The following is a 23,629-nucleotide window of genomic DNA, read 5'->3' as shown; positions in this document are numbered from 1 at the left end:
ACATTCCAATGCCAGGCATGTAATTTATCCCCTGGATTTCTGTCTTCTGCTTGGGTACAGTACCGCTATCATAAAGTTCATCTGTCCAATACTGTGGGTGGAGACTTCTTTAAAAAACTAACCCATGACACAGGTCTCTCTTTTTTTTTTTTTTTCGTAGTTGAAATAAAACCCACAGTTTTTTGTGTCCCCTGCCCTCCATGGGAGAGGATTTCAACACAGCCTTGTGATTCAGTTTAAGCCAAGTATTTTGTAAAGTCAGGACTCTTGAATATCACCATGAGGTAATTTAAAATAAGGTTTCTATGATTAGATAAGTTTGAAAACTATGTAGCATAGGGTATCCCCCTCTTTGAGAGTGAGAGTTTACACTGGTGTTTAAAGATTTGGAGAAGGCCTACAAGAAATAAAATTCTAGACTCTTAAGAAATTCTGTTTTCTAAACTTATTCGGCCACAGAAACTTTTTTTGAAAAAGAAAAATATTAATGTACCTCTCAGAGAATTCTTTTGTAAATCCTGCTACAAATGGTTGCCCAAGTGTCTGTAATGCTCTACTAATCGCCATTCAAAATACAGAAGAATGACTGCAGTCTGGGCATAATGAAGATATTGGTGAGCCAGAGTTTGACTTGAGACTTTTCCTCATCATAGCCATGGCCAGTCTGCTATAGGATTGCAAACTAATTAGCCCCAGTTTACAGATGGAGAAACTAAGGAATAGAAGGCACTTGCCTGAGGTTACTCAGGTCTTTAAAAACTCAGTAATGGGTACCCTCTCTCTATGTATATTTTTTCTTTATACTACTTTTTCTGGATAAGGATGTGGAACTGATTTACATTTGTATTCACATACACCTGCATTTCTTCCAACAAAATAGAAAGATTATGTAGTTGAAGGTCAAAGTTAGGAGCAGCAAAATAATGCCTTTCTGGTGCAATGTTGTTTTTCCCTCGTCAGCATAAATACTCATGGGTTTAATTGTAATTTCAGGTGGCATCTGCTTATTTCAAAGATTTTCACCTACTGCTGATTGGAGTCATCTGTTTAGCAACATCCATAGAAAAATGGAATCTGCACAAAAGGATTGCTCTGAGAATGGTGATGATGGTGGGTGTGAACCCAGCATGGTAAGTACTGTGTTTACTGCTCCAGGTTTACATTCCATACAGACCATTTTTGTACAGAGCAAATAACCAGATAAGTAATGCATATCCAGGCAATCATTTGTATGACAGTGTAATTTCATGATTTTTTTTTCCCTCTGCAAAAATGAAGGTGATATAAAGGGTACTTGAATTGGAGGTGAAACAAACTTTAATTTCACTGCAAGTCTAATTACAGGGAGATTGGAATAAGTGCACACAACTCTTCCACCTTTTATGCTCTGTAATAGTCAAAGCTGAGAGAAGCCTGAACCTCAACAAACAAGATTGATAGACTTCAGAGTAGATTTCAGTACTATCTTGTTTATTGGGCTGATTATACATTCAAGACTTGTTCAAGAGTATCCTTGATCATCAGGAAGGATGTTAAGAACCAAAGACAAAGACGTTTACTGACAAAATACAAATATGTTTAGAAAAATTCCGAGGTGAACATTTCTCTTTTTAAATGAATTGTTCCAGAGTAAAACAATCAATTAAGAAGTTTCGTCTATAGAATGTGAAATCACTCATTGGACTAATTTTGCCCACTAAAATAAATTTTGCCCACCAAAATCTATTAAATTAATTGGCCATTTTGGTTTTAATTCTAGCTCTTGTTAAGAACATAGATGGAAACTAAGGAAAAAAAAAAACAAACAAAAAAAATCCAGTGTCAAAATCATTTACAAAATGGCATTATGCTTTAAAACCTTAGGTGATTCTTCCCAGCTCATCTTTCTTTAAACATAAGAAAATTTATTGAATTATGCTGCATAATTCATGTCAGGGTATAACAATGTCTGTGTTTTATCATTTATGGAGCACACTCTTTTGTAAATAGAAAAAGTATTCAATATCTTAGATGAAGCCTATTTTGTACAAAAATCTGTAACTTAAAAATTTTAGAACATGTATGTATTAAGGACGTTTTACTCTTAAAATGAAATGGTGTCCCATGCCTCTTGAAGTGCTACAGAAATGTGTCTCTTTTCCTTGGCCATCTGCTCACTGGCTCCAGGTGGTGGAGTCTGCACAGTGGGACAGGGTCCTGTCCATTATACCACTAAGTGATTTTTCAAGTTAAGGTATTTTCACCACACAAAAGTTTTACCAGTTCCCAATCTTTTTGTACTGAGAGATTTGTATTGAGAGATTGTTTTGCCAATGCCTTAAGTTGAAATTGTTTCTATTTTTTAATTAAGAATAGTTTATTGTTTAAGCAGTTTTCTTAAAAGTTTTGTTTCATTTTTCACATAGAAAATATCCATCTTATCTGTAGGTGGAATGTAGAATGTGGAATTTTTCTTATAGATCTATTTCAAAAGAAAGAGAAATTCATAAATGGTTCTATATGGAAAGACATGCATCTGAATGATATTCTTGGACCTCCTACTCAAAAGAGATCGTGTTTTTCCCCCAGTTGTGACTCTGAAAGCTTATAGACATGGTTTAAAATCCTATAATTTTAGGTATGTTATTTTTTAAGGGAGAAGGATTACTCTATTTGTATGAGGAGACAATGTAATACATCCAGCTCTTGACAACAGGCAGGAATGTCAGATTCAGGAGAGCATGAATAATTGAATCTACAGAAAATTCTGAGACCTCATTTTAGCTAGTGATTTTAACCATTTCCTCCACCCACCATATACTGAACCAGAGTAATAAACAAGTAAAAAGCAGATTTATAAATATTAACCTCCCTCCTTGCCCTTGTTCTTCCTTGGCACATATACAAATAGAGATATGTCTCAAATATAAAAGAAAGAATAAGGGATCCTAAATGCAAAAGCCAATTTCACCTTATTTTACTAGTATTTGAAGATGAGCCATCTTTAAAGGGCATTTGAATATTGGTATAATATTATAAGCTGTTACACCATCTACCAACTTGCAGTTTGATTATAAGTTTTATCATTTTTTCTGGTTTGGAGAGAAGACTCTTACAGTTTCCAGGGAGACAACCTCATCATAAGTCCTGTCTTACATGTGCCATTTGGATTTCTACCTGTCTATCCTGTTCTCAGAGTTCTTTACCTGGGTGGAACCTTAACTGTCTTTATGTTTTGTAAAAACGACTTCTCAACTCACAAACAACATCCTTTACAGGTAAGTACTACAGAGCTGGTGAAGCTAGAGAGCACAATTCATACTGAAGGCCCTCTTGTTTCAGGCTGTCCTTGGGGTTCATGAGCAGTACCGCCTTCCTGTCGATGTGGCTTAGCAACACCTCTACTGCTGCCATGGTGATGCCCATCGTGGAGGCTGTGGCCCAGCAGGTCATCAGTGCAGAAGCAGAGGTGGAGGCTACTCAGATGACTTACTTCAGTGGATCTACCAACCAGGCACTGGAAATAGATGGTACCACATTTGCTTTGGCCACGGTGGGATCTAGCTATCTGGGCAATGGGATAAACTCAAGGATTATATTTTGAATTAATTATCCATACAGGCATGATATGAATTCAACCTTACTCTACCTCTATTTCCCAGTATTTATACAAGGGAATTATATTACCCAAATATTTTACCTTCAATTAATGGTTGAATTTACATTCTCTGACAAAAGGGGAAGAAAAAGAATGACTTTTCTATACTTCAACCAATCTGATAAAACTCTCTTTTATGTCTTTATCAGTAGACTCAGGTTACTCTTTTACCCTGAAATGACTTTCCTGCATAATTTGTGAACCTTTAATTCCTATATTCTATCTGGAGACAGCATCACATTCTACCTTGGTTATTTCTGGTTCTGATAAACTGCTTTGGTTTAGTGAGAAAAATGTTGGGAGGATATTGGTGTTTGTAAAACACTTTATTATGATGAAGGTTATGTCAGTACAAAGTGAATTTGTTTATTTTCAGCCTCTCATAATGCTTCCACCTTCACACACACACACATACACTGATAATCCTTCATTTTAATTTTTTTTCTATTTAATGTTTTGCAGAAAGTATTAATGGACAAGAAGCAAATGAGAGAAAAGAGAAAACAAAACCAGTTCCAGGGTAAAGAATATTATTTTGATTAGGATTTTCAGAATTATATTTTAATGAAATTATAAACTGGGTAAATTTATTTTTCAGATACAGTAATGATGCAGGGAAAATTTCAAGCAAAATGGAGCTGGAAAAGGTATATTAAATTTGATTCTCTCTAAATAATTCTACATGAAATTATATTAGATCTGCAGTTAGCTATGTATGCATTTTAAAATCTGTTACTTGCTTCCTTGTCTAAGAATTACTTTACTTGCCTATGTCAAAGCATGGTGTGATGGTTTGATAAGCCTTCATGGATGGACTGAAATCAAAATCCTCATAGAAAAAGTTTTAGGCTCTGAAATCAGCATCATTTTCTCCTTTTAACAGATACCATAGTGATCGCAGTTTGCATATGTAATTTAAAGAAATATAATGCTAGCCTCAGAATATTGTTTAATTTTCTTATCAAAATCTTGCTGCCTTTTTATTAAGCACAGTCTATTACTTCCAGGTTATGAACTTACAGCAACTCCTATTCGTGTAATTACAACCCAGTTATCTTTAGTGTCCTTCTTGCTAGTAAATTCTAGTAGAATTCATAAGCTGCCACCGTCAAATGAAGATGGAGGCATTGTTTGTAGCCATTCTGGCTATTAAAGGAAGGAAGAAGACTTTTGTAAACTATCCCGTAGAATTCATTTTCCCAGAATAGATCAATATAAAAATACTATACTAGGTTTTATTAGGAGAATATATCTCGAGACCACTGAAAAGTAAACCTGCACAGAAATAGTCCTATGGTAACAATGGCATTAGAAATATGAGAGTGGGGCATATGTTCCTTCCTCAGGCTATAATGCATTAGCATGCAACTGAATAGGAAAAAGAAAACCATCTTGTTATTTACAGAAATCTTTAAGGAAGAGTGATTTTTATGTAAAGAGAAAACTAACGTAGTGATAAGTTTTAAACCACTAGCTACAGTGTATTTAAGAGTTTTTAAGATGAGAATTCAATACATATTTCTGAAAATATTATCATCTTTAGGGAGGGAAATAATTCTTTTAGGACATAGAAAATCAGCAGTCTGCCAGGTGTATTACAGAAAAATGCATCAGAAATGAGCTTTAAAAACTGTTGGGTATACTTGCACTCACTTGGTAACTCTCTTGTGGTCATCTTTAGAAACCCAGTTTTCTGGTGTGATGCTTAAATTTGAGATCAAGACCTTTCCAATGGTTTGGTTATCCAGCACTGTCCCGGGCGTGGTAGGAAAGGCTATGGATGAAAAGACCTCCTCTTTACGGGCAGCTCAGGGTCTAATGAGGAAGATGGACTTTAAAAACAAGAAACTGTGACATAAATACCACACCAAGGGTATACACAGAGACCAGATCTCCCAGAAGCTGAAACAACTAGCTCAGTCTGGGAATATTGCCAAGAGGGCATGTGAGGTCAAGAAATCTGAGTCTGGAGGGAAGATGGCACTCACAGTCAGAGATATGCACCCTTCATGTGTGCAAGGACCAGGCCTACTTGGCTCCCCATTTAACACCCTACCACATTCTACTGCTTGATGGAGAGTAAGTATTCAATAGATAATTATCTTGGCTAATTAATGAAGGAATGAAAAAGGAAGAGGTAATGTAATCAGAGAATACATAAAATTCAAAGACCCCAAAATGTAGACAGGGGATTTTTCAGGAAGCACGTCCAGTGTAGGTGCCAGGGATGAGCTGTGGAAAGTGAAATGTTTGGAGAGGTTGGGCCAGGTGAAAAATAGTAGTTTGCGCCATGCAAAGGATCCTAGTTTATCTTAAGGGAAATGGAGAGCTTTGAAGCCAGGAGGCAGTATGGTAAATTCTGCCCTTTGAGAAGCTTACTGTGGAAACAAAGTGAAGGACAGAGGGTATGGGCCTAACTGGACTTTCTGATTAATATGACTTTGTGGATGAGAGTGATAAAAGCATGGAAGATGCCTCTGCTACAGAAAGATAGATAAAAGGAGGTTTGTGATGCCACTGAGGGAGGATTAAGTTTTCAACAGGGAAATGTGAGATAACTGGGGTCTATTTTAGGCAGTAAAGATAATAAGTTCTGAGTTTGGTAGAGAAGAGCTAGGCCTTTGAACAATGATTCTATGGTCATTCTATAACTTCATATATAAAATTTTAGCTTGGTGTAAAAGAAAAATTAAGGGACAACTTTTTGCTCTAATAAAGTGCTATTTATAGGGGGTCACATGAAAGTATTTTTCACATACTGTACATTTAAGATAGATTTTTATTTTTGACAATTAAAATCTCAGATATAAACAGTAGATTATTATAACATGTTGTTATAATAAACTGCACCTGTTCTTTCCCAGATTTAAACCGGATAATTAAAGATTAACTGATTATGTATGTATCTACTTGTATCCACTTAATCTAGCTATAAAATGGAAGGAATATTTATATTCATAATGTTTCAGTCTTCTGCTTTTTTCATCAAGTAGATAAGACATTTTATTGAATTAAATTAAATCCTGTGTGGTTTGGCTTTGAATGTGAACAGCAAGTCAAAAAAGATCCAAATATTACTCTTTTTGAGAGAGGATGGTTTAAAATAAATTTCAAAGAAGAAAAAGAAGAAACAAAAGGGCATAGAGTTTTTTGGTAATTTATACCATTTTGCCATGTTTTTACACATTCAAATCACCATCGTGTTGGTTTGATACACCTACATATTGAAAAGTGATTACCACCATAGCTTTATTTAACACCTCCATCATATTATATAACTACCATTTATTGCAGTGTGAACATTCAAAATTTACTCTCTTAGCAACTTTCAACTAATGTATATAATGTTATTAATTATAATAATCCTGCATTAGATACCTGGAACTTACTCATCTTAAAACTGGAAGCAGGTACCCTTTAAACTTTATCTCCCCATCCCCCCTGCTCTCCCCTCTAACCCCTGGTAAGCAACACTCTACTCTCCATTCTATGCGTTCAGCTTTTATGGATTTCCCATATCAATGATTGTTGTTGTTGTTTAGTCACTAAGTCCTGTCTGACTGTTTTGCGACCCCATGGACTTTGTCCCACCAGGCTCCTCTGTCCATAGGATTTCCCAGGCAAGAATATTGGAGTGGGTTGCCATTTCCTTCTCCAGGAGATCTTCCCAACCCAGCGATCGAACCCACATCTCCTGCATTGGCAGGCAGATTCTTTATCACTGAGCCACCAGGGAAGCCCCTGTAAAAGTGATACCATGCAGTATTTGTCTTTCCCTGCCCGACTTATTTCACTTAGCATAAAGCTATTATAATGATTGCCATTTCAACAGTTTGAGATGATAACTCACTGTGCTTTTGATTTGCATTCCTCTGATGATTAGTGATGTTAAGCGCCTTTTCATGTACCTGTTGACCACTTGGATGTCTTCTTTGTGAACCTGTCTTTTCAGTTCCTCTGCCTGTTTTTCAGTTGGATTGTCTAGGAGGTTATTCTGTTTGCTTGTTCGATTGGTTGGTTGTTTTTGCTAGTGAGTTGTATGAGTTCTTTGTAAACGTTATCAGTCCTAAAATTCTTGTTACTAGAATTGCAAAGTATTGGTATAGATGATAATGATAATTTGATGATAATTTTCCTATTGCTGCTGCTACAGCAGCCAATGGTGATGATTATATGTTAGTTTTGAACCTGATGGATATTCACCAGTTCCTCAGATTCCAGAAATGATTCAGGAGCACTCCTATCTGAGTCTCATTCCTAAGCTGCATATGTGAAAAAGATTCACAGTGTTCCCTTTTCACCATAGGCAATGGCCCAAACATTAGCAGAGCTCCCTACGTATGCCCAGAATAAAAATGATAGGTAGGTATTTAGCCCATAAATTCTTTATTACTCCAAAAGTACCTGAAATATTTTTAGAGAAGAAAAGGAACAAGAAGAAAGGAAGATCCCAAAAGACACTGACATATATGAGGGAATAATTTGTCAAGTTCCAGTGGAGCAGTTGGAAGACCAATCATCACTCATATTATTTCCATAAGAAATGAATTTCAGGTATCCAGAAATGAATTTTTACATACCAAAATAAGAATCAAGTTGCTATGTTTTTTCCTTTTTTCAAGCACTGGTATTAATCAAAGAAATATCTCAGGTTTTTACACTAGCTCAATTTCTAAACCTCCAGGCATCTTTGAATGAAAGGAATTGGAAATTCAGTATGTTTTTAATGAAAGGCCTAAAATAATTGTTTTCCATTCATCTTATATAATTTGTAGTTTTCCCAAAAGGAAAAGTTCAAAGGAAAATTTCCTTGAACAAATTGAATCTTGCTTTTAATTAGATGTTGTTTAGTTTGGTGGTGAAATCCTTATTATTCGAAATCGAGTTCTATGAAACAGCACTCTCTAATATTCTCTAAGAATTCTAAGAGCGCTATAAAAGTAATAAGCATGGTTCATAATATCATGGACTAGGGGTGTTATTTCTGCCAAGTAGGGAGATACCAATTCTAGAATATCTGGCCCCTAGATCAAATGCGGAAATGGCATTTTAAATTAGGTCAGGTAGGTGCTACAAACAAAAGTTCTAAATTGCTTTCCCCTTTTCCTAGACCAGGCGAAGTTAGTTGGCCAGCAGAGCCAGTTTTTAGCACTGCTGAGACCTCAATTGACACAACCTACTATGGGTTTCCTCTACCCATCCAGCCAAATTCTGCAGGTTATAAAGATGTGAGCAGAGAGAAAGAGAAAGGCTATCACATACCCTTTAGGAATCACAGCATCACCAAAAGGCAAGAGATAACAAGGGTTGTTGAAGAAAAGGGAACCCCTATGGATTGTTGGTGGGAATATTAATTGGCGCAACCACTATAGGAAACAATGGATCAAAATACTAAAACAGGATCTAGCAATCCCACTACAGGGTATATATCCAAAGGAAATGAAAACAGGATCTTGAAGAGATACCTGCACTCATACTGTAGCATTATTCACAATAGCCAAAATATGGAAAAAATGAATGAATGGATTAAGAAGATGTGGTATGCATATACCATGGTATATTATTAAGCCATGAGAGAAAAAAAAAAGGCAATTCTGCCATTCCAATTACATGGATGAATTTTGAGTGCAGTATGCTAAGTAAAATAAGCCAGGCATCTCCTCCTAAGTCACTTCAGTTGTGTCCAACTCTGTGCGACCCAATAGATGGCAGCCCACCAGGCTCCCTCATCCCTGGGGTTCTCCAGGCAAGAACAATGAAGTGTTGCCATTTCCTTCTCCAATGCATGAAAGTGAAAAGTGAAAGTGAAGTCGCTCAGTCATGTCCGACCCTCAGCGACCCCATGGACTGCAGCCTTCCAGGCTCCTCCATCCATGGGATTTTCCAGGCAAAAGTACTGGAGTGGGGTGCCATTGCCTTCTCCGAAACCAGGCATAGAAGGACAAATACTGCATGGTTTCATTTATATATTGAATCTTGAAAATAAAAGTAAAACTCATAGAAATAAAGAATAGAAAATTGGTTCCCAGGAGCCAGGGGGTTGGAGTGGGTAAATAGGGAGATATTAGCAATAGGGTATAAGCATTTGGCTATAAGATAAATAAGGTCTAAGGACCTAATATAAAACATGGGGGCTAGAGGTGATACTATTACTGTATGGTTGAGATTGGTTAAGGGACTGATACTTGAATGTGTCACGAATGAGAGAGAGAGAGGAAGTGGGGGACCCATGCTGTAACTGAAGTATTTAAGGGCTGGGTGGAAATAATCTTTTCATAATGCATATGTAGATCAGATCATCATGATGTACACTTTAAATATCTTATGATTTTATTTGTCAGTTATACCTCAATAAAGTTGAAAGAGATCATAAGTTATTTAAAGTATGCATTGGTGATTTGAAGAAGTATTCATGGTGAAATGGTTTCCCCTATCTGCTTGATTGGCATATTGATTGCCTCACATATTTATCTTTTTTTTTTTTTTTTTTGAGAGCATTTAAGTTCTACTCTTGGCAAATTTCAATTGTTGAGTGTAGTGATGTCAACTCTAGTCACCGTGTCTAGTCAATGGCTTCTCAGTCCTTACTCATAGCTGAAAGTTTATACATTTTACTTGTTTTTTTTTAACTTGGCAGTTTTCTGCACCTCTGGGAACACAAGATGAAGTTGAAGTTTTAAAAGAAATTATAACTATTCTACTCACTAATCCAATTTATGAGAACTCATGCCATTCAGTTGAGAATCTGGAACCCTCATTATCAATGGTATTAAATCGGAACAAGGGATGATATTTCTGACATATAGTGGGATTCAGGTGGTGCTGATTCAGGTACTGGGATTCACCATGCAAGTGGTGCTTTCCTGGTGGATCAGTGGTAAAGAATCTGCCTGCAATGCAGGAGACTCAAAGATCTAGGCTCAATCCCTAGGTCTGGAAGATCCCCTGGAGGAGGAAATGGCAACCCACTCCAGTGTTCTTGCCTGGGAAATCCCATGGACAGAGGAGCATGATGGCCTACAGTCCATAGGGTCACAGAAAAATTGGGTACAACTGAGAGACTAAATAACAACAATAAACAATAGGTGGTGAGGTGAATTCACTTCTGAATAATTTATCTTAACATTCATAAAAAAAGAAGAATCAAAGCAGCAGCCTGTGAGCACAGCCTCACTCAAGATTTTAACGTTTATTGTAGTCAAAACCCTAGCTGGGCTCCATTGGTTTACTTAGCTGGGTTTCCACAAGACATTTTGTTATTAAAGAAATAATTGACTATTGATAATGCATTTTCTTCTATATATCATTTAATTTTGAACCACAAAAACATGGTTCTTCACCTTGTATATTGTGGAAATATTATCTAGCAAGTAACATGAACTTAGCCATGTTGGAAGCAACTGTACTTTCCCCTAACTGTACAGTAACCCTCCATAAAATAAACCTCCCATAGAATTTATTCTAATACTGTGTTTGTTTTGTCTCCTAAAATTCTCAACAATATTTTTCTTTTCATAGTCCAATGATATTCCCTAACAAAAGGGTACATTTATTTTGTTCCCAAATTGTTTTTCACGTATCTTGATTGTGAAATATTTTAATATATATATATTTAAAGAATGTAACAAAAATTTTAAAGAAGGTGATAAAATGGTTTATATCAACACCCCAGCTTAAGAAAAAGGACATAACAATTTCTAAAAATCCCCATAAGCTCTTCTTTGATTCCATTTCCTTTCCTCACACAATCATATCCAACCCCTTATGGAGGCAGCCACAGTCTCCAGAATTTCAAGTTAATCATTTTCTTGTTTTCTTTTCAGTATTACCACTTCTATTAATTACTTCTTCATCTCAACAAACACCCAAAATAACAATAGTTTTAATAAGATAGAAATAGGCTGGTATAATGGTTCCACAATCATGATGACCTTGACTCTTTCTATTTCTGCTCTGCCGTCATCAGCACTTGACGGCTACCTCATGCTCAAGACGGCTGCCTCCTTGCCCTCTGTCCATTCTCTGTTCCAGATACTGGGAAACAGAAAGGAGAATGCGAAAGGCATAACAGACATATACTTAGCAATTCTTCCATTACTTTCCTGGGTTTAGAATTAGTCACATTTCTAATTTCTCCTTGAGTTTTGGTTGTATTTTTCTAGGAACTTATGCAGCCATCTCAAATTTAGTTGCATGTTGTTTTTAATAGTCTCTTATTACCTATTTAATTTCTATATGTTTTTAGTTATATATCTTTTCATTCCTACTATTGGAATATTTTTTTCCAAAGGTGTACATTTTATAAGTCTGCCAAAGAACCAACTTTTGGCTCTTTTGACTCTATTTCATGTTATACATTATTAGTTTCTTCTTTTTATTACTTTGTTCTGTCTACTTCATCTTTCCATTTAGTTTCGCTACTTTTAAAATATAAATTTGCATTATTTGTTTGAACTTTTTCTTCTCTTCCAAAGTAAAAATTTGAGGAGACAAACTTTCTTCCATTTCTTCCACTTTACTTGTATTCTATATTTTTCAGTTTTTTGTGTCTTCTGATTTCCATTATATTAGTCTTTGATCCATGGGCTGCTTAGATGTATGTTTTAAATTTTGAAATAAATGAAACGTTTGTAGCTACTTCTTGTTGTTTATTTCTAACATAAATTCCCTGTGGTCAAAAGCTTGTCTGTATGACATCAGTTCTAAACTTGCTGAGGCAGATTTGTGGACTAGCCATGGCCAATTGTGATAAATATTTCATTTTACTTAAAAAGAACTGCATATTTTCAACTTATTGGGTGCAGTATTTTCTAAGCCTTTTAGATCAAGTTTGCCAGTGTGATTTTCAAGTTGTCTGTGACCTAACAATTTTTGTCTGGCTAGCCAGCAACGAATGCAACTGTTTTGTTAACATCTCCCTCTATGATGTGAATATGTCTATGTCTCCTGATCTGTCAGTTTTGGTTTCTGTGTAATTTTAGATTATTCAGATTATGTTATTACATCCCTATCAGTTTAGAATATTTATATATTCCTGGCTAAGTATGGCTAAATGGCTTTTACCATTTTGCCTGTCCCTTTTAATCAATGGTTGGAGAAGGCAATGACACACCACTCCAGTACTCTTGCCTGGAAAATCCCATGGACATAGGAGCCTGGTGGGCTGCAGTCCAAGGGGTCGCGAAGAATCGGACACGACTTCACTTTCACTTTTCACTTTCCTGCATTGGAGAAGGAAATGGCAACCCACTCCAGTGTTCTTGCCTGGAGAATCCCAGGGACGGGGGAGCTTGGTGGGCTGCCGTCTATGGGGTCTCACAGAGTCGGACATGACTGAAGCGACTTAGCAGCAGCAGCAGCAGTTTAATCAATGGTAATATTATGGAATCTTAGCGTTTGTCTGATGAAAGTGTAATAGCAATACTAGCTTTCTTTAAGCTAGTGTTTACTTGGCATTACTTCAGTCCTTTCAGTTTCAATAGGTCTATGTCCTTATACTTTAGATGTTTCTCTTATAAAAAGCATATTATTGGCTTTTGCATTTTTATTCAGGTTAGAAAATTTTGCCTGACAAGATTGATCCACTTGAACTTTCTGTGACTTTATAAGTTTAGAGTAATTTTTAGTGCCAGATTTCTATGTTTTTCAAGTAATTATTCTTTCCATCTCTCTTTCCTGCATTATTTTGCAGTTGTTATCTTTTTGTTCTTTGTTTTTTTTATATAATCCTACACAGACACACACACACACACACTTGTACTAATGTCCTGTGCTGCTATGTTATTTATATTTCAGTCATTTTTTACCACTATAAAAGAGCAGAATCTTTTTTTCAATAGCATGTATGTTTTGATTTTTTGTTCTTCACTAAGAAATTACAAAGGAAGTTTCTAAATACTTAAGAGGATATAACATTTTGTAAAATAAATAATGGATTTAATTGATTTTCAGCATTGATGGAAACAGAATTTTTATGAAAAGTCCTGTTTTGTGTGCTAAATTTTAAATATCTATTCATTATACTATTACTATTCATGTATAAACTAACATCTTGATTCACACTATGCATCATAATTCTTTAATAACTATAATGGATAGAAATCCACATTCAAGGAATCTTACTGATAGCTTCAAATTTGTTACCAGCTCTTCTGAGTCATTCAGGTTATTGCTGATTAGATCCTCACCAGATCTTCATGAAGAGTTTACATCAAGGGCAGGAGAATGTAAGATGTCCTCTTACATTTTCTTGTGTTGTCTTCATTCTTGGGTTTTTTTAAGTAACTTCCTGTAGAAATCACTTAAAGCCAGAAGCACATTGTGGAAGGACTGGTTGAATTAAAGCTAGAAAGGATCATTTGTCATCCCCTCAACCAAGACCGTATAAACTCAGCACGTCAAGAGTGAGCAGGGTTGCGTGGCCCTGCTGCCATTGTCTATGCACTCTGGGGCTTTCCTCTCCTTTCCCTGTTTTCTCCATCATCCCCTAGTGTGGATCCCATTGAGCCACGACGGTCAATCTGTGCAAGAATTATTAGTCAAGAATCATTTATTTACTTGTATTTTAAAGTTAAAAGAGAAATATCGCCTCTTCCAATAAGATGGCAGATTAAATAGGTCCATTTACCTTCACTCTATCCTGAATCTCATTAAAAAAAGAACAGACTTTTTAAGGTAAAGTCACAATTATAAAAATGTCAAGTGAGAAGATGACAGCAAAATCACTTTGGAACCTGGAAAGTTAAAGAATAGGTGGGAAATGCCTCAATTAGTCAATGAAAGTGGAATTCTGGTCAACAGTGAGGAAAGAAAATAAGCAATCTAATTTACCTACCAGTAGCCCTCAAAGTTTTTAAAATGTTGAGAAGTGAGGGTACTTAAAAAATTGTTTAAGAAACAGTTAAATACACAATTTTCTTCCCCAAGTCTCCATGGATGCAGCTGTTCCTCCTCCACCAAATAGAAGTGTAATCTTTAGACAGGTGACACAGAGGGTAAGGAGAACTCGATGCAGTTTCGAATCGGGGATAATTTCATGATGAAAACAGAGGTACCGACTGACCATTTATATGTTGAATGGTGAGAAGCCTGCCTTCTACGCTGCTAGCCCCAATAACCAGACCTATTCCCTCCTCGTGTCAGTAGGCAAGAGAACAGGGAGGTTTTTCTTTGGGCAATGCAGCCAGCATAAGAGAAAAAATGAAAATATATGGCATTGGGTTTTCTCCCAAAAATGCCCCAATCAGATGATACTAGATATGAGCCCACATTCACCAACAAATCCCAAAGCACATGTACAAGGATTCCAGCCAGCTTTTCACTGCTTTAAATATGAGCAAAGCACCAAAGTTCCTGGATATCTGAAGACAGCCTCAGGCATGGAAGGGAGAGACTTAAAGAAAAGGAAAACAGAAACTTGCAGGAAACAGACTGTGCGAAAAAGATGAAAACAGAAGAAAAGAAGCTATCATTAATATATTCAGAGAGGGAAACAAAGAATCTGCATTCATGAAATATGAAGGACATTCTATAATAGAGGAACAAGAAGCAGAACAAATATAAATAAAATAGGAAATAAATTTATAAAATACTAAATACAATGTAAAGATATGAAATATATGTAGAAACTTTAGCATAAAAAGAATAAGCAAGATGAGAAAAGATAGGAGTTTCAGGAAAAGAGTAGAGAAAACTGAGAAGATTCTATCAAAATTCAAGAAAACTTCCATAATGGAAAAATATAATTTTTATGACAAGCTCCCACTGGGTACCAGCAAGATGGATGGGACAGATACACATAGGGAAGGACATTGAGAGTTCAGAATACAGTGAATGAAGAGAAGACCCTAAGAGTTTCCAGAAAGAGAGAAAAACCGATTCATTTGGATAGAAAACATAAATAACAGAAGACTTCTTTCGAGCAACCCTGGAAATTCACAGGCAATCAGGGGAGAATGCCTTCAAAAATCTAAGTAACATTGTTTACAACCTAGAAATCAATACCCAGTCGAACTATCAATGAAGGAAGAGAGTAGACTTAAGTCTAGATCACTCCTTGCAGGTCTAGAGGAAGAAAGTGACTAGATGTAGGACAGACAGGAAAGCCCTGAGGAGATGTCTCTACGACAATGGAATTGGTAGAATATCCGCCTGCAATGCCGGAGACCTGGGTTTAATCCCTGGGTTGGGAAGATCCCCTGGAGAAGGGAAAGGCTACCCACTCCAGTATTCTGGCCTAGAGAATTCCATGGACTGTATCATCCATGGGGTCACAAAGAGTCAGACATGACTGAGCGACTTTCACTTCACTGTGTTGTAGATTAGGTATCGCATCATTTTCTTTTTCGGAGAAAACATTTAAGTAACCAGGGAATATTTTGGGCTGATTTAGTGGTATCCACTTAGAAAACTAATCAAGTAAGCAGGGGGCACAAAACAGGAAAAGTAGTATATATCTGATTTCTCAGTTGTTAGTAGATCTCTAGACAACATTCTGAATGCTGAACTCTGCTCTAAGCAAAATTATATGATAGCCATAATTGGCGGGTGATGGAGACTTGAGAAGTCTTAAGTGTGTTCAGTGGAGGAGGCTGTGAAAGAAAGCTTAATTCTCATCATGTAACATAGTGGAATTTTAGCTCTAATACCTTCAACTGAGAAATTAAGAAATGGTACCATAGGAATAGTATTAAAGTGCAAAAAATGTTCAAAAAGAGCTGGAAGATTTTAAACTTTCACAAGCAGAAAATGATTAGCAGGAACTAATATTTTGTGCAATTAGCCTTGCATAAACATTTAAATATACATATAACCCATAATGGTTTTTTACCACACTCACCCAGTTGAATTATTTTGTACAGAGCAATGGAGACTGGTATGCTGCTGCTAAGTCACTACAGTCGTGTCCGACTCTGTGCGACACCATAGACGGATGCCCACCAGGCTCCCCCGTCCCTGGCATTCCCCAGGCAAGAGCACTGGAGTGGGTTGCCATTTCCTTCTCCAATGCAGGAAAGTGAAAAGTGAAAGTAAAGTCGCTCAGTCTTGTCTGACTCTTAGCGACCCCATGGACTGCAGCTTACCAGGCTCCTCCGTCCATGGGATTCTCCAGGCAAGAGTACTGGAGTGGGGTGCCATAGCCTTCTCCTGGAGACTGGTATAGTCCATAGTGATTCCCTTACGCATTATTACAAAAGCACCTGGGGTCGGTGTATGACATGCCCCCGGCATCCACAATCACTGCCACCAGGTGGCAATAGTGAGTTATATCTGCACCTGCAGGATTTCTGTTCTGAAAGGTCCCTAGAGTACTACCCATTTCGCGGTGTCTTAGGATTCTGAATTTGGTCATGTCCTGGACAAAATGTTTTCAGTTACTTGAAAGAAGTTGTAGAAGACGTACTCACAAGGTTAGTCTTAGATGTTATATATTGTGGGAACTACAAATGTATGATGACAGACTTGAGATTGAATAAAAATACACTAGGTTGCTGTTGGCTGTTGTGAAAGCAATATGAAAAGCAATTAGAGGTAAAGTTTTGGGTATAGGTTAAAAAACTCAACATAAATGAAAAGTGTGTTCTGGAAGGCAAGATGACACAAGGGAAATCACTGAAAGGAAACTCAGATACACAGAAATCTGCTTCATTTCTGCTGTGACTGTTACGTCACATTGAGACTTATTTTGTTCTTCTGAAAATGTAGGTCTTTGTACCAGATTATCTCTAAATATCTGTACTCTATGATTCTTTTATATATTAAAAAAATTCTTTATTATTGTGGAAGATACAAACAGCATCAAGAAAGTAGCAGGCACTCTCATATCTTGATATATTTCATTTCAGTATAATTTCTTGGCACATGTGTATTTGTGGATAATTTTTTTATTTTTAAAAAATTACATCATTCTATACATTTAGTTTCATCTACATCTCTCATCAAGAAACATAAAGTAAGCCCTTTCCTGCTCACAATATATCCTTGTCTCTGTCCTTTGTCACCAGCGTGAGTGGTTTCCTCTGCCCACTTCATCCCTGAATGTCTCCAGCTTCATACCCTAGATGCTTTGCTTCTCCCTTCTTTGCTTTCATTTTTTTCCTATCCCAATTTGGAAGAAAAGATATCTCACACCACATAAATTCCTGCTCCTCTCGTAGATAAATGTAGTGATTAGTTCAGATAAATCTGCAAACATGTACTCCCAGGGTCTGAATCTTACTGTCTACCCTGAGTGACTTATTCCAAGTCATTTTAAGATTAGGGTCAAACACTCTAAAATTAGGGTCGAACACTCTTGAAACAACTGTCTTGAGCAGGTCAATTTGCTAAGGACTCTCCTACTCCTTTTTAGAGTTTCTGTACCAATCATTGTCTTAATTAGTGGCTCATTTCAGGCTTTCTTAACAGCTCTATTTTCCTGCCCATTGCTCTCTACTACTGTCTCTATGGTTCTCAATCTTTGCACCTTACTACAGTATCATCTTTTCAAGCTTTTCCTCCCACCTTCAATCTTTCAGGTATCAGAATCTTTTCCAGTGAGTCAGTTCTTCGTGTCAGGTGACCAAAGTACTGGAGTTTCAGCTTTAGCATCAGTCCTTCCAATGAATATTCAGGACTGATTTCCTTTAGGATGGACTGGTTGGATCTCCTTGCAGTCCAAGGGACTCTCAAGAATCTTCTCCTAACACCACAGTTCAAAAGCATCAGTTCTTCGGCACTCAGCTTTCTTTATAGTTCAAATCTCACATCCATACATGACTACTGGAAAAACCACACCTATGACTAGATAGACCTTTGTTGGCAAAGTAATGTCTCTGCTCTTTAATATGCTGTCTAGGTTGGTCATAGCTTTTTTTTTTTTCCAAGGAGTAAATGTCTTTTAATTTTATGGTTGCAGTCACCATCTGCAGTGATTTTGGAGCCCCAAAACATAAAGTCTGTCACTGTTCCCATTGTTTCCCCATTTATTTGCCATGAAGTGATGGGACCAGATACCATGATCTTAGTTTTCTGAATGTTAAGTTTTAAGCCAGCTTTTTCACTCTCCTCTTTCACTTCATCAAGAGGCTCTTTAGTTCCTCTTTGCTTTCTGCCATAAGGGTGGTGTCATCTGCATATCTGAGGTTATTGATATTTCTCCCGGCAATCTTGATTCCAGCTTGTGCTTCTTCCAGCCCAGTGTTTCTCATGATGTACTCTGCATATAAGTTAAATAAGCAGGGTGACAATATACAGCCTTGACATACTCCTTTCCTGATTTGGAACCAGTCTGTTGTTTCATGTCCAGTTCTAACTGCTGCTTCATACAGATTTCTGCATACAGATTTCTCAGGAGGCAGGTCAGGTGGTCTGGTATTCCCATCTCTTTAAGAATTTTCCACAGTTTGTTGTGATCCACACAGTCAAAGGCTTTGGCGTAATCAGTGAAGCAGAAGTAGATGTTTTTCTGGTATTCTCTTGCTTTTTCAGTGATTCAAGGGATGTTGGCAATTTGATCTCTGGTTCCTCTTACAATAACCCAAATCAGAAATAACGATGACTTAGAGGAAGTGATCGTGGAGATGAGAAAAACCAGCAGAGTCCAGACATTTTTCAGTAGATAGATTGATAGAATTTAGTGGGATGAGAATAAGGAGAATTTTAAGGACAAGTAATGTAGTATAGTGGCTGAGAGTGTTGTGGTATGAGACCTGCATGGTCTCCAAACTTAAGTCTGCCATTTCCAGGCTCTGTGACCATAAGCAAGCCACTCAGCCTCTCTGTGCTTCACATCTTCATATGTAAAGTCGGATAATGGCAGTACTGCTCTCATTATGTTGTAAGAAAAATGTGAATTAAAGCATTTGTTTGATTTTAACTTAAAGCAGTGTTTTTTATATACTCAGCACACTCTAAGTGTTTGTAATCATGGGGGTGGTAATGCTATTATCTTCTGTAGATGATCCTGAAGAAGAGGATTTGAGGAAGGAAAGAATGAGTTCGGTTTTGAACATTTGGGGATTGGAGTTTTATCTGAGACATTCAAATTATGTTGGACAGTCTGTTGGATTCATAGGTAAAAGGAGAAGCCTGGCTGAAAACAAGTTAGGTGGTGTGATTTTCTCTTTCATTAAGCCAGTGAAATGTATGAAAATCCCTAAGGAGAAATATTACTGTGAGAAGAGATAAGCAAGTACCTGTGACAGGGTTTTAGGAAACTCCAGGGTTTGTTTGTTTGTTTGTTTGTTTTTGGCTGTGCTGGGTCTTTGTTGCCGCGAGGGTCTTTCTCTAGTTGCAGCAAGTGGGGGCTCCTCTTCATTGCATTGCACAGGATTCTTATTGCGGTGGCTTCTTCTATTGCAGAGCACAGGCTCGAGGGCACCGAGCTTCAGTAGTTGCAGCACATGGGCTCCATGGTTGCGGTTCCCAGGCTCTACAGCACAGGCTCAGTAGCTTTGGCCAGTGGGCTGAGTTGCCCCAAGGCATGTGGCATCCTCCTGGATCAGGGATCCAACTCTAGTCTCCTCCATTGGTGGGCAGATTCCTTACCACTGAGCCACCAGGGAAGCCCAGGAAACTCCAGTTTTAAGGATGGATCAAGGAGAATGAACAGACAAGGGAGACAGAGGAACAGGCAGAGATGAAGAAGAAAAACCAGAAGACTGAAATATCACAGAGCCCAAAGAAGAGTTCTCCAGAGAGAAAGTGAAAGTGAAGTCACTCAGTCGTGTTCTGACTCTTTGCGACCCCACGGACAGTAACCTACCAGGCTCCGCCGTCCATGGGATTTTCCAGGCAAGAATACTGGAGTGGGCTGCCATTTCCTTCTCCAGGGGAGGAGTCATCAGCTCTTTTAGGTGCTGCTGACAAGTCTCCAGGGACTTTCCAGGTGGCGCTAGTAGTAAAGAACCCGCCTGGGAATGCAGGAGACCTAAGAGACACAGGTTCGATCCCTGGGTCTGGAAGATCCCCTGGAGAAGAAAATGGCTACCCATTCCAGTATTCTTGCCTGGAGAATCCCATGGACAGAGGGGCTTCATGAGTTATATGACTGAAGTGACTTAGTGTGAATGCACAGGAGAAGTCTACAAACCTGGCACTGAACAATAGCTACTGAGTTTGTAATATGGAGGTTATAAAAAATCATAGCAAGTGCACGTTGAGTTGATTGAAGAGAAAGAAGCCAGATTAGAAAGGTTAAAGAAATGGGATAGGTGAATACAGGCAATTCTTTTGTGTAGTTTGACAGTGAAAATGGACTTTTGTAATTAAATAGAGGAGTCTTCATTCCAGCTAATGAAATGAGGTTGCTTTTTTTTTTTTGCTAAACGTGACTGAAAAACTCTTGACTAAATGAAGTGACCCAAAAAGTTATAGATTCTATTCCAGATTTCAACAATCTGGATAGCAACAATCAGACCAAGAGAGTGTGTTAAATGGGGCACAAGTGAGAGAAGGAATGAAGTTGCTTTTGTCTTGCACCTTAAGAAGTTCTATCCTAAAAATAAAAAAAATTAGAAATAGTGATTTTTTTTCAGATGGAGCCACTGTAAGATGTGATGTCCAGGAATTAGAGCACAGGTTGACTGAGGAAGAGCAGATTGAAGGTCTCTGAAAATGAGATTTTTTAAAAAAATCTGTAAGGCTGGGATCTCTGAGGGGTATTCATAAAGATGGTCCAGTTATCCAGATGCTTGATAAGATTTTCAGGATGGAGGAGTGTTGTGGGCCAGATGGGAATGTCATCTTAATTGATAGCAGTGGGTGATCAGGAGATCAGAACATCCTATTTAGAAGAATGGGCAGGGAAAGAGATAGCCAAATGACATGAGCTTAAAGAAAAATTGATTTATTCTCATGTCAGTAGGAGATTAATGTTCTGAAAGAGGGTGGGGAACAAAGAGGACACTGACTCCATCTCTCAATGCTGAAGCATAAGGGGTTGAAAACGTTCAATTTCAGAAGTAGTGGTATCCTCTGGAGAGGACCAGTTAAGATGCCAAAGTTGAGAAACACTCCCAAAAGAGATTAGGAATTCAGTGATCATGTACCACCAGTTCGGAGGGAAAACCCTGGAAAGATTTGGGAGCACTGGTGAGAAGGGAGGAAAGTAGGTAAGAGCTGGCTCAGGAATAAGGAAGAAGGATGAGTGAATGAAACTACATAAAGGTATTTATTTCAGTGGTTACGCGTTTTTTCTTGTTAACATTTCTGTTGATGGAAAGATAAATGCTGCATTATTGGGCTGCTCTGACAAAATACCATAGACTGGGTGACTTAAACAACAGGAATTTGTTTCTCCCAGGTTTAGAACCTGAAAATCCAAGATCAAGAAACCAGCAGGATTAGTGTCTGATGAGAGCTGTGACCTTAGGTTGCAGACAGCTGCCTTCTCTCTGTGGTCTCACATGGCAGAAAGAAAGAGAGAGAAATCAAGCTCTTTGGTGTCTCCTCTTGTAAGAACTTTAATCCCATCATGCCAGGGCCCCACCATGATGATCTCCTCTAACCCCATTACTTTCCAAAGTCCCAGTCTCCAAATACCATCATATTGGGAGTGAGGGCTTCAACATTTGAATTGGGGGTGGGATGGACATAAATATTCAGTCCATAACAAATGCTATGACTGCTTCTTATGATCACAAACAGAGCTCTTCTCATGGTACATTTTGTTGTTGAACAGAATTTAGACACAAATTCTGGAAACAAGTATCGAACAAAGAAGGACCACATGATGTGTAAACTTATGTGCTTGTGCATTGCTTATTCTTCGACCATTGGTGGACTGACAACAATCACTGGTACCTCTACCAACTTGATCTTCGCTGAGCATTTCAATATGTAAGTAAAATGATTGGGTTGATGATTTGGTAAATGGACAGCACACAAATTATAAGAATTATTCTTACCTGTTTCAGAGAATCCAGAGAGAGAGAGAGCTATGTTGAGTTAATCCTCCTTTGATCCCCACCAGGACTTCTATAGGTCTAGAAACCTTCCTTCTGCTCCTTCCAATAGAGTTAGATATGTAGGACATAGTGAATTAACAGGTGTTGGTAGATTCCAAGGTCAGCTTGGATAAAATAACCCCTGGGTAATCACTCTCACCAAACACATGCGTGGGTTCTCAGTTGCTCGGTCATGTCCACCTCACAACCCCATGGACTGTAGCCCAGCAGGCTCCTCTCTCCATTGGATTTTTCAGGCAAGAATATGGAGTGGGTTGCCATTTCCTCCTCCAGGGAATCTTTCCAACCCAGGGATCGAGCCCACCTCTCCTATGTCTCGAAACACAGAAGACACTTTTTATTATAAATAATATTGCAAATGGTAGTTACCTAAAGTGAAAGGGATTATTTACATGGGACAATTTGTGTAGGGTTTATCAACTGACATTTAAACTTAAATGATGACTAGTAAACAGGATTGCTCATTACAGAAGATTTGGTGTTGGGATTGAAAAATATTTGAAGAATTGGGCAATTACAAAAAATAGTAACAAAGTATTCTAAGGACAGATATATGAATCTGAATATGAGTGGTGTGATGCTACTTCAGTGCAGAAAATTGAGAATCTTGGACACAGGACACTGGAGTTAAAAATTCCACTTTTTAGTCACAATAATAAGTAGTTCTTCCAAGACTTAATTTTCTCATATCTAAAATAGTCACAGTTTATGTGAATATCATAAGAATTAAATAAAGTAAACTATGTAAAAATATTTGGTACTATGTAAGAATCATTGAAACAATAGTTTGAAAGTCCACAGTGTTTTGTGAGAGCTCAATCTGATTCTACACCCAAGGTATAATTTCAAGGACTAAGGACAGATAATTGTCAGAGTTTCTGGGAGGTGGGCAGTGTTGAGGATGCCATGGAACAAGATTAACAAGATTTTTCATAGAAAAATTCAGGGAAAACCATACTCTAGGAAGCAGAGTCACAAACTCTGTGAACTTTCTGAGTTATTTGCAAGATGTTCCAAGAAATTCAAGATTCAAAAAATGTCACCC

General features: G+C 37.6%; 1 protein-coding gene across 1 annotated transcript in view; it reads left to right on the top strand.

Annotated features, from left to right (window-relative positions):
* Positions 1–23,629, top strand: part of SLC13A1 (solute carrier family 13 member 1) — a 118,374-nt gene that overhangs the window by 22,623 nt on the left and 72,122 nt on the right. The window contains exons 3-7 of the mRNA XM_025291447.3: positions 994–1,130; positions 3,322–3,509; positions 4,100–4,157; positions 4,236–4,284; positions 22,299–22,456. Coding sequence (XP_025147232.3) covers positions 994–1,130; positions 3,322–3,509; positions 4,100–4,157; positions 4,236–4,284; positions 22,299–22,456 — 590 coding nt within the window. The remainder of the gene's footprint in view (positions 1–993; positions 1,131–3,321; positions 3,510–4,099; positions 4,158–4,235; positions 4,285–22,298; positions 22,457–23,629) is intronic.

This window comes from Bubalus bubalis, chromosome 8, assembly GCF_019923935.1.
Source record: "Bubalus bubalis isolate 160015118507 breed Murrah chromosome 8, NDDB_SH_1, whole genome shotgun sequence".
In the NCBI taxonomy this organism is placed as follows: Eukaryota; Metazoa; Chordata; class Mammalia; order Artiodactyla; family Bovidae; genus Bubalus; species Bubalus bubalis.
This window is presented reverse-complemented; position numbering and strand designations above follow the sequence as displayed.